The sequence below is a fragment of the Sciurus carolinensis genome, chromosome X, assembly GCF_902686445.1.
Source record: "Sciurus carolinensis chromosome X, mSciCar1.2, whole genome shotgun sequence".
Classification (NCBI taxonomy): domain Eukaryota; kingdom Metazoa; phylum Chordata; class Mammalia; order Rodentia; family Sciuridae; genus Sciurus; species Sciurus carolinensis.
In genome coordinates, this window is record NC_062232.1 from 88709717 (window position 1) to 88726612 (window position 16896).

The following is a 16896-nucleotide window of genomic DNA, read 5'->3' on the forward strand; positions in this document are numbered from 1 at the left end:
ACTCTAGCCAGAGCAATTAGACAGACCAAAGAAATTAAAGGGATACGAATAGGAAAAGGAGAACTCAAACTATCCCTATTTGCTGATGATATGATTATATACTTAGAGGAACCAGGAAATTTCACCAGAAAACTTTTAGAACTCATAAGTGTATTCAGTAAAGTAGCAGGTTACAAGATCAATGCTCATAAATCCAATGCATTTTTATACATAAGTGATGAATCTTCAGAAAGAGAAATTAGGAAAACTACCCCATTCAGAATACCATCGAAAAAAATAAAATACTTGGGAATCAATCTCACAAAAGAGGTGAAAGACCTCTACAATGAGAACTACAGAACACTAAAGAAAGAAATTAAAGAAAACCTTAGAAGATGGAAAGATCTCCCATGTTCTTGGATAGGCAGAATTAATATTATCAAAATGGTCATACTACCTAAAGTGCTATACAGATTCAATGCAATTCCAATTAAAATCCCAATGATGTACCTTACAGAAATAGAGCAAGCAATTATGAAATTCATCTGGAAGAATAAAAAACCCAGAATAGCTAAAGCAATCCTTGGCAGAAAGAGTGAAGCAGGGGGTATCGCAATACCAGATCTTCAACTCTACTACAAAGCAATAGTAACAAAAATGGCATGGTATTGGTACCAAAATAGAAAGGTGGATCAATGGTACAGAATAGAGGACACGGACACAAACCCAAATAAATACAATTTTCTCATACTAGACAAAGGGGCCAAAAATATGCAATGGAGAAAAGATAGCCTCTTCAACAAATGGTGCTGGGAGAATTGGAAATCCATATACAACAGAAAGAAACTAAACCCATATCTCTCACCATGCACGAAACTAAACTCAAAATGGATTAAGGACCTTGTAATCAGACCAGAGACCCTGCATCTTATAGAAGAAAAAGTAGGTCCAGAGCTTCAACATGTCGGCTTAGGACCAGACTTCCTCAACAGGACTCCTATAGCACAAGAAATAAAAGCAAGAATTAATAACTGGAATAGATTCAAACTAAAAAGCTTTCTCTCAGCAAAAGAAACTATCAGCAATGCGAAGAAAGAGCCTACAGAGTGGGAGAAAGTCTTTGCCAATCATACTTCAGATAGAGCACTAATCTCCAGAATCTATAAAGAACTCAAAAAACTCTACACCAAGAATGCAAATAATCCAATCGACAAATGGGCTAAGGAAATGAACAGACACTTCACAGAAGAAGATCTACAAGCAATCAACAAACATATGGAAAAATGTTCAACATCTCTAGTAATAAGAGAAATGCAAATCAAAACCACCCTAAGATTCCATCTCACCCCAATTAGAATGGCGATTATCAAGAATACAAGCAACAACAGGTGTTGGCGAGGATGTGGGGAGAAAGGTACACTCATACATTGCTGGTGGGGCTGCAAATTAGTGCAGCCACTCTGGAAAGCAGTATGGAGACTCCTTAGAAAACTTGGAATGGAACCACCATTTGACCCAGCTATCCCACTCCTTGGCCTATACCCAAAGGACTTAAAATCAGCATACTACAGAGATACAGCCACATCAATGTTCATAGCTGCTCAGTTCGCAATAGCCAGATTGTGGAACCAACCTAGATGTCCTTCAATTGATGAATGGATAAAGAAACTGAGGTATATATATACAATGGAATATTACTCAGCCATAAAGAATGATAAAATTATGGCATTTGCAGGCAAATGGATGAAATTGGAGAATATCATGCTAAGTGAGATAAGCCAATCTCAAAAAACCAAAGGATGAATGATATCGCTAATAAGTGGATGATGACATAATGGGGGGTGGGAGGGGTTAGTGTTAGGGTTAGAGTTAGGGAGAGGGGCAAGAATGGAGGAAGGAAGGACTGTACAGAGGGAAAAGAGGGGGGAGGGGTGGGGGGAAGGGAAAAAATAACAGAATGAATCAAACATTACCGTATGTAAATTTATGATTACACAAATGGTAAGCCTTTACGCCATGTACAAACAGAGAAACGACATGTATCCCATTTGTTTACAATAAAAAAAGAATATGCTTTTGAAAACTAAACATGATTCTTATTTGCATTTTTTAATTTTTTATTGTGATAAAATACATATAACATAAAATTTACCATTTTAACAATTAAGTGTAAAGTCAGAGGCATTAAGTACATTCACTGTTTCTACTATCTATTTAAAAAATCTTTTTCTACATTCTGAACAGAAACTCTGTACCCCTTGGACACTAGCTTTTCTCATTCTCCCTTCTAACAGTCCCTGGTAACCCCTCTACTTTCTTTTCCCTATTTTACATACCTCATGTAAGTGGAATCACATAATATTTGTATGATTTATGTGGAAAACTATATACCTAAAACAGCCTAAAACACCAACAACAGGGAATGGAAATTTACAAAAACTCAATAAACACAAAACTAATAACTCACTCAATAAATGGGTAGATGATCTAAAGAGATGTTTCACAAAAGAGGAAATACAAATGGACAACTATATGAAAAATGTTCAACATCCTTAGCAATCAGAGACATGCAAATATAAACTACACTGAGATTTCATCCCACCTTCTCACTCTCGTCAGAATGGCAATCATCAAGAGCACAAATAACAATAATTTCTGGCAAGGATGGGGGGATAATTGTACATGTATACATTGTTGGTGGGACTACAAATTAGTACAACCACTTTGGAAAGGAAAAGGGCAGTTCCTCAAAAGACTAGGAAGAGAACCACTATATGAACCAGTTATCCCACGTCTTGGTTTTTATCCAAAAGAACTGAAATCAGCATACTATGGTGATACATGCATAGCAATATCTATGTAGCAGCACAATCCACAATAGCCAAGTTATGGAACCAACCTGGGTGCCCACCAAAAGATAAATATAATATATATAAAGAAATGTATGTGTGTATGTGCATACATATATATGTATATATATGATGTATATTATATGATGCATATCATATACACACACACACACAGACACAGAGTTTTACTCAGTCATAAAGAAGAATAAAAGAAGAAGAAAATCATAACATTTGCTGGTAAATGAATGGAACTAGAGAACATCATGCCAAATAAAATAAACCAGACTCAAAGTCAAGGTTCAAATGTTTTCTCTCATATGCAGAAGCTAAGAGGAAAAAAAGGAATAAAAAAGGGGATCTCACAAAAAATAGAAGAAGGATCAGTATAGCAGAAGCATGGGTATCCAGAGGGAAGGAAGAGGGGAGGGAAAGGGGAAAAACGAGGAGTGAAGTTGACCAAATTGTACTAGGTATGTGTATGAATATACTACAGTGCATTCCATGTATACAACTATGATGCATCAATTAAAAATAAATACATAAACAGAAGACCAGTGAGTAGAGGAAGGGAATCAGTGAAGGGAAAAGGGAAGAGAAGGGGGTAGTACTGGGGAATGAAGTGGAGAAAACTACATTAAATGCATTTTGAATATGTGAAAATGAACCCCACTGTTAGGTATATCTATAATGCACTAAAATAAATTTTAAAAATAGTATAGTCATATAATACTATATAGCAATAAAAATAGCTACCTGTATTTAAATATCAAAAACAATATTGACCATAAAAGTTGCCGAAGAGTAAATACAGTATGCCATTTTTGTAAATTTTGGAGACACAAAAATATTACAAATCATTTATGGGCCCATGTTAGTGCACTTATAAACATATATTGGAAAATATATACTAAATACATAAAAGCAATGGGAAGGAATGTATGCAATACATACTGCAATGGGAAGGAAATGAGACTGGAAAGTGATATAAAGAATTTGCTATAATGTTTTAGTTCTGAAAATAAACAAAGAACTGCAGGTATAACTCACTGGTAGAATCCATGCTTAGTATGTGTGAAGCCCTGGGTTCAATCTCCGGTATCTTAAAAAAAAAAAAAAAAATATATATATATATATATATATATATACATATATATATATATATCTCAACATCTAAGAAAAATATAGCAAATTTTTAATAGCTGTTAAACCTTTGGTGGGTACAGGAATGAAGGTGTTTCAATGGTATCTGTGTTTTTTTCTTTGAAATATTTCATAATTTTAAAAAGAGGGACTATTAGCCCAGCACAATGGTACATGTCTATTATCCCAGTGATTAGGAGGGCTGAGGTAGGAGGAGTCCAAGTTCAAGACCAATCTCAGCAACTTAGTGAGGCCTTAAGCAATTTAGTGAGACCCTTGTCTCAAAATAAAAAATAAAAAGATCTGGGGATATAGCTCAGTGGCAAAGTGTCTCTGGGTTCAATTCCTACTACCAAAAAAAAAAAAAGGACTACTTAATGTTTTTAAATGACAGAAAGTAAGACAATATGTGTGCTCTGAAAAGGGAGATGTGCTAATATAGAACAATTATAACTTTTATTCTTGTAAATTTAATTGGCTGCTCTATAAAGTATTTTGCATTAAAAATTAACACACATTAATATAATCTTTGGAAAAGATATTCAGAAAGAAATCTAATCAGTGTGAGTGTTAATATGGCACTTGCATCTGCCTGAACCTGCTATAATTCATGCTTTTTTAAAAAGTAAATCATGTTGAAAATGTCTATACTTATTAGTTTAAAAAATACATTCAACCTAACTCATTTGTATAAAGAACACCACAGTTGATCACTGTTGCTCTAGCATACAGAAACTGGAAGGCCAAATCCAAACATTTAAGTGGGGGCAAAAACTCTCAGTCCAGTTCCAGATCCCTGGCCTTCCTATTAGGCTTCCTCTTAAGTCCAGTGAATGGAAGACAAAAGTTACATGATTTTAAGTAACTAAGACTTTGCAGTGCAGTGCAATGGCACTGGGCATATTTTGTTAAATCCACCCTTCAGTATTTCATGTTTTCTGATGCTATTGCAAATGGTATTATTTAAATTGACAAACAAAAATTATATGTATCTACTATAAAGAAAACTTTGCAGTATTATTTTTATAACATGAAATAAATGGAAATAAGTCTTCTGTTGCTGGTTTAGTTAGGTTAAGTAAATTATAGCCAACTCACTCTAAAATATTAGGGTAATATTAATAATGCAAATTATAAAGACTATCAAAAAGAAAAAAAAATCCGTAACAGTATTAAAAGAGTAACAACAAAAATACTATATAAACAAGGAGCACAATTATGTAAAAAGATATTGTTATATATGGCTAAAACAGGGAGGGGGACAGAACCAGCTATATTATGATAGTCGAGAAATGGGTGAAAAATTTTTATCCTTAATTTCTTTCAATGCTGGCTTAATAAATCATGTCACCAGTGTTTTAAAAGAGTTACTGTATATATTACAAAAGGATTATCTAAACTATATCCCTTTTTCATAGTTATAAACAGAAATTTTTAGTTATTTTTTCTTATCTTTTCAATATTTAAAGTTCATTACATTAAAAACCAACTAGCAGTGAAATTCAGTTACCTCTGCTCTGGATTGGAAAATCAGAGTTTTCCCCACTTAATTTCTGCTTCTAGATCTGATTTATCAAGGCAGAACAAATCAAGAACATTAGACTTAAATCAAGTTAGTTCTCTTCTCTGAAATGCACTCATCAGACAGTGTGACCTTCGGCTTGACACTAAACATCTCTAAAGCTTGTGTTACTCAATCTCTAAATTTCTGTAAGGATATTCTCCACAGAAGCCAAGTGCTTGAAGATTAATCTCAGATCTGGACACATCCCTACCTCCCTACTTCTTCTATCCTGGGGGAAAAAGTGTTTAGAGTTTTGACTTCACTTTGCCAGAGGCGGGTCAAACCCTTGAAGAGAAGATATTCCTAAAGATAAATAACTTTGCTACCCAAGAAGAAAACTAATATTTATGAAACACGTGTGCATCTGGCACTGTACCAAGCACTTCTTATATATGATATAATTATCACACACTTTCATGGGTCCCACAGCAGACCCACAGAAACAATTTCTGGAGTGGCAATCTGTGTTTTCCATAAATTCCCAAAGTGCATACAAAAGTTCGAAAACCAAACATCTAACGTCAATATTTTTCAAACTGTGAATGATAATTCATTAACATATAATGGAATGAGTCAGAGTACACTGCATGTACTAAGTACCATTTTTGCAGTCGTCGGTTATATATAACATATGTGTGTCCTGGAGCCACAATATAAAATTTATTTCTCACTGTGAATCATGGCGAAAAGGTCTATGAAACACTGGCTGAGCACTTTAGACTTTAGAATAATGCACAATGAAGCAGAATAAAAACAACAAAGCAAGAAAAAAGGATAGCAAAACACACAACTTAAGCTCCGTAAGTTTCTAGTGAATTAACAAAACGCAAGACACAAACTGATCACCCGCAGTAATAAGGGGAATTATGATACAGGTAAATTGGTCAAATGTCAATAACTTTACTGTAGTGAATAAAATATTCTAACCCCATTTTTTGTTTGCTCACCATAGACAACAATAAACAGAATGGAAAAATTACTCAAACTTCACCATCACTTCTGCCAGATGGGGTGGAAGTTAAGAAAAGCATGAGAAGGGAAACAGTTCAGTGCATTGTAATCAAATTCCAATCCAAAATTCAACAGTTATCAAAAGCAACTATTCATGAAAACCATCCTGTCTGTCCTTGTTTGCAACATTCAAACAATGTATTTGGAGCCCAATTGTTAACCACAGCCAGACAGTTCAGGAAACTCCAAACAAGTATCGCGCCATCTCTCCCTCTCCTTTGTTTAAAATCAAACCGCACAATGCACGGGAAACTAGGGATATAACTACCCCTAAATGAAGACACCCAAATTCCCAAGTAGTGGCAAGCGGGAGGCCAGTCAGCGTTTCTCCGCTCCAAGGCGGGAAAAGCAGGGCAGCCCGTCTGGCGATTTTCTCAGGATCTGAAGCCACACGCAGCTATAACCCATGCCCCACAGGTGCCTCACCACAACCAAGCCGGTGCTCCCTTGGGACGTGAGGCCAGGAGGGCTTGCGCAAGCACAGAAAAAGCACCTCACTTTACACACGGGCGCGCGCTGAGCGGCGACAGAAGCACAACACGTGCCTCTGTCACCGGGGGAAGGTGCGTGGGGAGCGAACTGAAGAGCCAAAACAAATCCTTCTCAACTCCTGGCCCACAGACCCTACCCTTCCACCCCCGCCGCTGGAGACGCGCGTCCGAGAAAAAGTTCTCAGATCTGAAGTTCACAGCGCCAGAAAGTTTAATGGTGAGCGAAGCGTACCAACGACCGGTACAAACGAAAATCCTGCAAACTTACCTTTAGTAGCAGTCGCTGCTTTCTGTCCCGTCCGCAAAGTAAACGGGCTGGCCTCCGAGGCTGTGGAGCCACCAAAGAGGCGGACCCGGATCGATGCGAGCCGGAAACAAGTCGCTCACTAACTGGAGAGACGCGAACCGCGACTGAGGCTTAACTGGGGTCGACCTACTTAACTATAAAGGGCGGCCATTGACTCGACCTAGACGCACTCGGATTGGTTGATTCTGGTATTGTTTTAAAAGAGACTCTTCTGTGATTGGCCAGGAAGGTCAAGCGGGAACCCGGAGGTGGTGGTGCGCGGGGTGGGGGGCGGGGGATAGGGTAATCAAGTTGTTACCCAGGCAACTGAAAGACGCAGAGCTCTCCGCTATTTTCGGAGCCTAGCCAGCGACCAGAAAACTGACCAAGGTGAGGAAACCCGAACCTCAGGAGGGGCAAAAACAGGGTCCTCAGATGCCGTGACTATCAGAGACACCTGGGGAGAACTGTAGATACTTAAGACTAAGAAATACTCAAAAAAAAACCCTCAAGTTGCACGAAGTAGAGGTGAACCGTTCTCTAAATCCCTCAGTCCTAGACACTAAAAGCAGAGCGCTGCTTTAACAAAACTAAGTCTTTCAGAACGTGAGAGATGGGGAAGTAGCATACAAGGGATGGGTGCTGATCAACTATCAGAAAGCCAAAACAAACATCTGAAGACTTCCCAATTGGCAGCCTCAGCTTTCACACACTTAGCTGTTCTCCCTTCCCATCAAATTGACTAATTGGAGGATGTAAATCGTGTTTCCTCAGGTAGATCCCAGTGCTCCAAGTTGGAGCAGCTGCAGTCTTGGTTGGGATAGATGGGGGCAGGGGGCGTGAATAACACTGTTCAGATGGAAAAACGTGAACCTTGCCACTTGCTGCGTGAACAATGACCTGTGTGCGAGAATTTTGATGCTGTGGCCTCAGAGTTCCAACCGAACTTGGTCAAATTCACTAAGGAGAGGGGAGCAGTCAGATCCGCACTTAGTGAGACGAAGTGTGGTGTGCGAAAACTACCCTGCTACACGCCAAGGGCTGATTACGGGGAGTAAGTATTCTCTGTCGTTTGACTATCCCTTTCAAAAAGGGGAGGGGGATTGGATTAAAAATAAATAAATCTGGGTCAGAGGAGGGAAACGAGTTCGGCCAGGAGAGAGGGTGATTGTTTCTTCTAAGAGCCTGCTGTTCTGATAGTGGTTCAAAACACAAACGATAGAAAAAGTAGCCAGGACTGTTGACATAGAGGAAAATTTCAAAGCTCTCAAAAGAAAATTTGTCATCTTAATTCCTGTTTAGATATAAATGGAGCCAGGTACATGGCGCACGCCTGTAATCCCAGTGGCTTGGGAGACTGAGGCAGGAGGATGGCGAGTTCAAAGGCAGCCTCAGCAATTTAGGGAGGCCCTAAGCAAGACCTTGTCTCTAAATAAAATATTTAAAAGGACTGGGGTTGTGGCTCCAGTTAAGTGCCCCTGGATTCAATTCCCACACACCCCCCAAAAAAGATATAAGTGGAATATGAGACTTCAGAGAAACACGGAGAGAAATTAATGCCAAATGTATTGTCGGAAATGTACTATACAGCTTTCAGTAAGTCAGAAGGAATTCCATTGAAACTAAGGATTTTCATCTCCACATAAAAACACACTTTTAACCCGGCGTGGTGGCGTGCACCTGTAATCCCAGTGGCTCAGGAGGCTGAGGCAGGAGGATCTCAAGTTGAAAGGCAGCCTCAGCAATTTAAAAAGACCCTAAGCAATTTAGCTACACCCCACCTAAATAAAACATAAAAAGGACTGAGAATGTGACTCCCTAAGCGCCTCTGGGGGTTAAATCCTAAAAACAAAAAACAAAAAAAAAAAAACAAAAAACAAAAAAACTCACATGTGTAGTGACACTCAATAGGCTGGCTGAGTTGGGAAGGATTGTTCAACTAATTATGTTCCTGCGTCCTATATATAGGACACCTAAAAATTTAAAGTAAAGCCAGGCGTGGTAGCACATGCCTGTAATCCCAGCGACTCCAGAAGCTGAGGCAGAAGAATGGAAAGTTTTAGGCCAGCCTCAACAACATAACAAGACCCACAGAAAAATAAAAATTAGAAAGGGCTGGGGTTGGATCACAGTGGCAGACCACTCCTGGGTTCAATCCCTAATACTGCAAAAACAACAACGACCAAAAAAAAATTTGAATGGTAGAGATTCCTTATGGCTAAAATAAAGAATAGACAGAGAAAATGTTAAATAAAAAGAGGTTAATTTTTTATGTGTATAGAAGATTACAGGCTCTTTCAAAAATCAATATTCCATTAAATATACTTTAAATTTGTAACAAAAACTCTGTTAAGTTTCTGTGCCTACTTCTGAGTTGGTATATTTGATAGTAGAAAAAGTTAGAAACCCAGAAGGAAACTATTATTGGGTTTTGCAAAGAGAAGACTAAAAATGAATGTTTTTCCAAGTCAAACCCATTAAGCCCTGAATTACAACCCCAGATCTCAAATGAACTATTTTAATTTGTAGGGAATTATTGATGAATATAGTTTTCAAACCATGTGAAAAGAAGAATGAAAGCAGAATGGGGATTATAGTTTCATGGTAGAGTCCTTGTCTAATAGGTGCCAGATCCTGGGTTTTATCCCTAGCACAACCAAAACCGAAAAGAGAAGCAATTAGCTAGTAAGCCAGTATGTTATAATTTAATTCAGACAGAGGCAGAGATGATGTTTACTTTTGTGTTCCCAAAAGAATTTTAATGCAGAAATTACTAAATAAGTCACTATATAAATAAAGTTGCAGAAGAAATGCCCAATTTATTTAGAGAATAAATGGATATTGAATACTTTGAAATCATTCAGTTATAAACAGTCAGAATTTTGGGAGGGATTTTTTTTTTACCTATTTACTTAACTAAATTCCAAATGGATGCTGTTTGATGATTTTTATTACCTTGATTTCATTTACCATATATACTTGAATTAATAAAATATCATGTAAAATAATCTACAGTATAGCATTTTAACTAATTTAAACTTTTTTCTAAATAAAGTCAATTAGTCTTTTTTTTTTTTTTGGTACTGGGGAGTAAACCAGGAGCACTTAAACACTGAACCATATCCCCAGACCTTTTATTTAATTTAATTTTATCCTATTTTATTTTATTTTGAGACAGGATCTCACTAAGTTGCTCAGAGCCTTGCTAAATTGCTGAGGCTGTCTTTGAACCACAATCCTCCTGCCTCAGCCTCCAGAGTAGCTAGAATTACACGCCCTACATCTTTTTTATTTTTATTTATTTATTTTTTTGATACTAGAGATGGAACCCAGGGTCACTCTTTACCACTCAGCTACATCCCCAGTACTTTTGATTTTTTTATTTTGAAACAGGGTCTCACTAAATTGCCAAGGCTGGCCTTGAACTTGCAATCTTCCTGCCTCAGTCTCCTGAGTCACTGGAATTATATGTATGTGCCACCAAGTCATCCTTATTGATATTATGGACAAAGGCAAATAAAATAGCATGATTCCCAACTGAAAAACAATTGAACTGACTTGATCCAAAGATTACTGATATGCTTCAATACCATGGGTCTGAAGCCATCCTGATTTAAATTTTTTAGTACTTAACTGACTCCAATGTTCTGTTAATGAGCTAGTTCTGCAGTATCTGCTTTTTAAGCCAGTTGTAGCTACTACCAAAACAGATTCCCCCAACTACTTTTATCCGTGAGGACCCTAAGAGATCAGATTGATGTGGGAAAAACAAAGGCTTTGCCTGGACAATGATTTCTTGGCATTGGCCTAGCAAAATAGAATGAGAGAAACAAAAACACAGGGCCTAAAATTAATCTTTCTTTCTTTCTTTCTTTCTTTGAACTCAGGGGGGTTTCACCACTGAACTACATCACCAGTCCTGTTTATTTATTTGTTTATTTATTTATTTATTTATTTGTGGTGCTGAGAATCAAACCCTAGGCTTCAGGCATGCTAAGCAAGTGCTTTAACACTGAGCTATGTCCCCAGCCCTTATTTATTTGTTTTTATTTTCATACTGGGTCTGACTAAAGTTGCTCAGGGTCTCACAAAGTTTGCTGATGCTGACCTAAAATTTATGATCCTGCTGCCTCAACCTCCTGAGTTGCTAGGATTAGAGGCATGCACCACCATGCCCAGCAGAAAATTTATTTTTAAAATAATGAAATCTCAAATATTTAGCACTGTATTTTGGTTTTATTGAAACTATTACTTGATTTTTCCCTAATTTAAATATTTCTTGGCCTATTTAAGTGACAATGCCACAAACACAGGCAGTGTGGTTCCAGAATCTTTTTTTTTAGCTTTAGATGGACACACTACCTTTATTTTATTTTTATGTGGTGCTGAGGATTGAACCCAGGACCTCACATGTGCTAGGCAAGGGCATTACCACTGAGCCACAATCCCAGCCCCAGAATCTTTTTTTTAATCACTACACGATACTACACAAGTAGAAGAATATACTCTGAAGTATAAAGGCAGGAAATCATAGAGTATATTTAATAAGCTGTTCAGTTTTTAACAGTACACAGAACACATGTAAGAGAATAATAGGAGGGAAGGGTAGAATATGAGGCTGGGACTATATCGTGAAGGATCATGATTGCCAGACTCAAGGTGAATGTATTTCAGATTTACAAATAATTCATCAAAAGGCATCTTCCCTTGCCTTTTTAAAAATAGTATCTGTTTGTGCAAAATGAACTTTAATTCAGTAAGTCCCAAGTTTTCAATTCTCAGAACATCAAAAATATTCAAATATTATTTAAAAGTTACATTAAGTGGTATATATGTTGCTCAATTTAAGTTTTTATTGGTGTTCCACATCTGGGACAATGGGAAAATGGATTAATAAATATGGTTTCTATTAAAGTTTAAAATATAATTTTGTTTTGTTAAAATTCTAAAAAGCTAGTAGAATCTTAATTTTCATTCAATTTAGAATTTTTCCCAAAATCATGTAATTATTTTTCTCTTTTGATATCTTGAACTATTTAATTAGTATTTACAAAATATCTGTGATTCTTTTGTTTCTCAAAATACAACAAACTTTTCAGAATTTATTTTTGTGTGCTTACAGATTATTATTCCATATGATATGGTAAAATTGTTTTTGCAAAAGTGCTAATTTTGTCATTGTATTTCTACTCTAATTTAGCTCGTGTGCTAGTCTGTGTCATTTTATGCCAGCATAATTGAGAAATCCAATTGGGGCACAGTTCCTAATATCCTTAATATATATAAAGTATTACTAAGGATTATTGTGAATGATTTAACACATCCAAACATATACATACTAAGGAGTGGTATCCCTTTGGAAGTAGTCACTTTGGGAGACTAATCTACTTATCCTAATGACATTGTTATTGCTTAAATTACTTTTGAAACTACTCTTTTAGAATTGCCTTGAGGCCTATAGCACATTATTTTGAATATCCTCAGAGAAGCAAATCTTCATATTTTGAAATTAGATGTGATATCTAGATATATGTAGAAATCACTTGGAGACAAATCTGATGTGTAATCAAACTGAATGATACCATAATGATACCTATATTCTTGGTGATTTTATATATATATATGTATGTATATATATACATATATATATATACACACACACCCATATATATATATATATATATATATATGCAATTTAAGAAGAAAAGGAAAATTCCAAAATATTATGAACACTAATAGCATAATTTACATCAATGTATAACCTTCCAAGGTGACTATTTTGAAATACCAAAATCTTATGAATTTAATCATGCTTCATTCAGTATTCATCAACTGCTGACTGAGTACCAGCTCTAGTTATTGAAAATTTACAGTCTACAGTTATAGCTTCCCACTGCCCACACTACCCTGTCTGTCACCAAATGAGGACTCGGGGACTCAGGTCAGAGTTTCTTCAGAACTAACTCGTAGGAATTTGCAATTAATCTGTCTCTCCTAAATCCTACATCTAGTGCTTCCGCTGAAACACAACCTTCCTTCATAACCTCCATTGTGGGCATCCAGGTAACACCACAAGCCACTGATTCAGTGTCTGGCTTGTTTTCTCTTTTCCTACAGGAACCTTCATCTAGCTGCCTACTGCCCCACAATTCTCAAGAAGTAGACCCTCAATGTTTCCACCAATGGGACAGGGTCCTACTTCATGCTAAATACACCTCCTTGTAACTACGACTATTCAACCTTTCTGCCCTAAAGCACTGCTCATGTACAGAAACTCCTGCTGCTGTGTTTCTGCCAAGTAGAAAAGACCACATGAGTAACTATTTGAACTATTACCTCAGACACTGTAGTTGGGATTTCTGATGACCTTTCTTATGAGTTAGCTTTACTGGTCCCAGTTTATTCTTCTCTTACAAGTTAGTCCACCATTGATCTCTTGCAACCTCATGATCAACTATCTGTGGGTATTGTCACTAGGGCCAGAAAATATTTTTTTATGTAGTTTTTCATATTTTAGCAAACTCTTTCACCTATGTTGTATAAGTTGACCATCACAATAATTCTGTAAAGTAAGTAATGCTGGTATAACAAAAAATTTCTGATTTGTTTGTTTTTCAACATCTCATTGTACAAGCCAAAATACTAATTATAACTGATATCTAAATGCAATTTTCCCTTTCATTGTCAAAGGTAGAGAATGTTTCAATAAGCTTTTTGCCTTTAATATTAGGTAAATATTTAATGAACACAATCAACTTAGAATTTTAAAATATAAACAAGAGCCTCTTTGTTTAATTTAATATGTGTCAATTATTCATTACCATAGCAGACTGCCAGACCATACTGTGAGAGAAAATTGTTTTATCACCTTTTATTTCACCTTTTCCAATTTAATGAGTTTTCAAGGTAATGAGTTTTATCATCAACTTATTCTACATCATTATTGGAAGTCATATTCGTGCCCAGCAAAATTAAACTTTTAAAGAATTAATAATAGCTAACATATGTTGAGTGCCGACTATGTGCCAGGCACAATCCTAGCTCTTTTACATGCATTAAGCTACTTAATCCTTGTAACAACTCTAACAGATAGACACTATTATTATCCCCACTTCACAGATAAAGGAATTTAGGTATAAAGAGCTTAAATAATGTGCTTAAGGTCACAAAACTAAGAAGTCAATGATAAATACAATTCCAGGCAGTGTGACCCCAGGACCTTTGCTCTTAATTATTGTGATATATTGCCTCTTTGCTAGAGGAACAGGAAAATTTAATATTTGTGTCATCCTCGACATCTCCAATAGGTATTAAGGAAAGTTTTATATTAACAAAAAAAGTCAAAATAAGAATAAAACATAATAATAAAACAGAAGATCTGTGAAACACTATCTACAAGTAGATGGATTATGACAGGAGACTATACCAGCAAACACTTGAGAATTTCTTTGTATTACAATTCTAGGTACAATGCAAAGATTTAATGGACCATTTTAATAAAAGCATTAAAGAAATGTTTCCTGAGAGTTTATTTTATAAAAGGATGTTTTAAAAAATATCAGCAGAAGTATATAAGGATTCCTATTGTGGTTATGCCCAAATCACTAACAATAGGCCTAATTCTACAGTTTTTATTCAGGTTATTCATTAAAGTCTGACACCTCTGAGGTTTTTAAAGATCCTAAATATCCTACTCTAAAAATAGCTGCAGAGATTATTTAAAATGCTAGTTTCAGGATAGTTAGATTTTAAATATTTGTGATTTTATTGTTTATAATTTAATGTATTATTTCTAAAATTTTCCACATCAGACTATATAGTATTGGTGTTACAATCATAGAAAACAATTATCTCATTGTATGTTAACTTTCACTAAAGTCAATGAAACAACTCGTTAGAGATGTCAAATGGAAATATAATGCTGGGCATCACCAAGGGTTAATTAAGAATTGAAATAGCCAGTCATGCTGGTGCACACCTATAATCCCAGCCAAGTTGGCTGAGGCAGAAAGATCACAAGTCAGAGGCCAGTCTGGGGATTTAGTAGTGAGACCCTGTCTCAAAATTTTAAAAAGGGATGACTGGTGGCAAAGTACAGCTCAATGATGGAACCTTGCCTAACCTATATAATAAGGCTCTGGGTTCCATTGCCAGCACCACTGAAAAAAAAAGGAATTGAAATAAAGCAGATAAGAAGAGGCTTGCCTGAGGCTGAAGTGTGAACTGAGTAAAGGTTGTCTGGGCATATCCCTCAAGCAACAACTTTTTTCAGTTCACTAAATGGAATATATAGCCTAAACAGCACACATGAAACAGATAAAAAGATAGTCTAAAATGTATGTTCCCAAATAATGTTATATAACCTGTAAGAATCTACATTTTTAACCATCTCCTTGAGTGATTCTTCTTTTTATCTTTTCTTTTTTTAAGTGATTCTGAAGCACATTAAACCTGAGAACCACTATCAGTAGATGAAGTGCTTGTTAGATTCAATATGAAGTTTTAGTAAAGCAAGCTGAATGCTTGAGTTTACTCACTGCCCCAGGTCTGTGAGTTAGCAAAATACATGTATCTTTCTAAAGGAGATTACAAATATTTTCAAATAAGAGACAGTGGTGTTACCCAGTGAAAGAAAGTAGATATGACAATAAACAAGTCTTCATGTCTTAAATAAAACAGAAAAGTAAAACATTTACTTCTGATTATCTTCTTCCTTAGAATATGGAATCTGAAAATATGGAATCTGAAAATACAGAAACTGAAAATATGGAAACAGAAAATACTGAATCTGAAAATATGGAAATTGAGACTATTTCTTCAATTTCTACTCTACAAGCCCTCTCTAATCTGCTTTATCCTGAAGAAGAGGATGATTTCGACTTTGGACAGGTGGTCATATACTTACAGATGAATTAGTTCTGTTCAGTGAAGTTGTGGAGCTGTATTTGAACAACTTGTTCCCACCTTACTGTGGGAGCAAAGCTGTGTCATCTGATACATTCACAGGAGGATGCAAGGCTGATTATGCATGAGAGTATAACCTCTAGTACATTTCCAGCAAACATAATTATATTTTTCTAAACCACCTGAACACTGAATAGGAAAATAGTTCTGTAACTATGGTAGCAATAGCCACGTTTGTCATTTATATTTATGGTCAAAGAATGCTTGACAACCATTGCAGAGTGGTAGCTAGGACTATTTTTGCCTAGACAATATTTCTATAAAACAAGTATTTTTCAATTATACATTATTAATTGGACCCCCAAGTACCAGTTCCTTGATTTTTTAAAAAAATGCCTAAATGTGAAAACATAACAAAATATTTTGAACCAAATCATAGGACAAACTTGTTCAAGCCTACTAAGATCAGCTTCCTAGTACACACCTGAATAGAACTGTGGAGTCCTAATTAGCTGAATAGCATTTGAGTTCAGAACAGATAACATTATTTAACCTTGCAAGAGCCAGATAGGCTTCACTGGAAACAGAAGGGTTCCCTGAACTGACCTTTGGCAACTTCCAGGTCACTGCCATTATTTACAGAATAACCAAGACACTTTTTAAACCTCTGTC

The 16896-nt window shown here is 36.2% G+C and overlaps 2 protein-coding genes across 4 annotated transcripts in view; one reads left to right on the top strand and one right to left on the bottom strand.

Annotated features, from left to right (window-relative positions):
• The window catches only part of Nup62cl (nucleoporin 62 C-terminal like), a 77839-nt gene extending 70385 nt beyond the window's left edge, over positions 1–7454 (bottom strand). Inside the window, exon 1 of the mRNA XM_047536089.1 lies at positions 7303–7454. The gene's annotated coding sequence lies outside the window, so the exon portion shown is untranslated. The remainder of the gene's footprint in view (positions 1–7302) is intronic.
• Positions 7455–7649: 195 nt separating this feature from the next.
• The window catches only part of Dnaaf6 (dynein axonemal assembly factor 6), a 46310-nt gene continuing 37063 nt past the window's right edge, over positions 7650–16896 (top strand). The window contains exons 1-3 of one of the 3 annotated variants that reach the window (XM_047536486.1): positions 7650–7710; positions 8095–8374; positions 16039–16209. In XM_047536486.1, the coding sequence (XP_047392442.1) occupies positions 16042–16209 (168 nt within the window). In that variant the 5' untranslated portion in view covers positions 7650–7710; positions 8095–8374; positions 16039–16041. Of the gene's footprint in view, positions 7711–7792; positions 8375–16038; positions 16210–16896 lie in introns of those variants that run through there. The other 2 variants (XM_047536487.1, XM_047536488.1) reach the window with 2 other exon arrangements.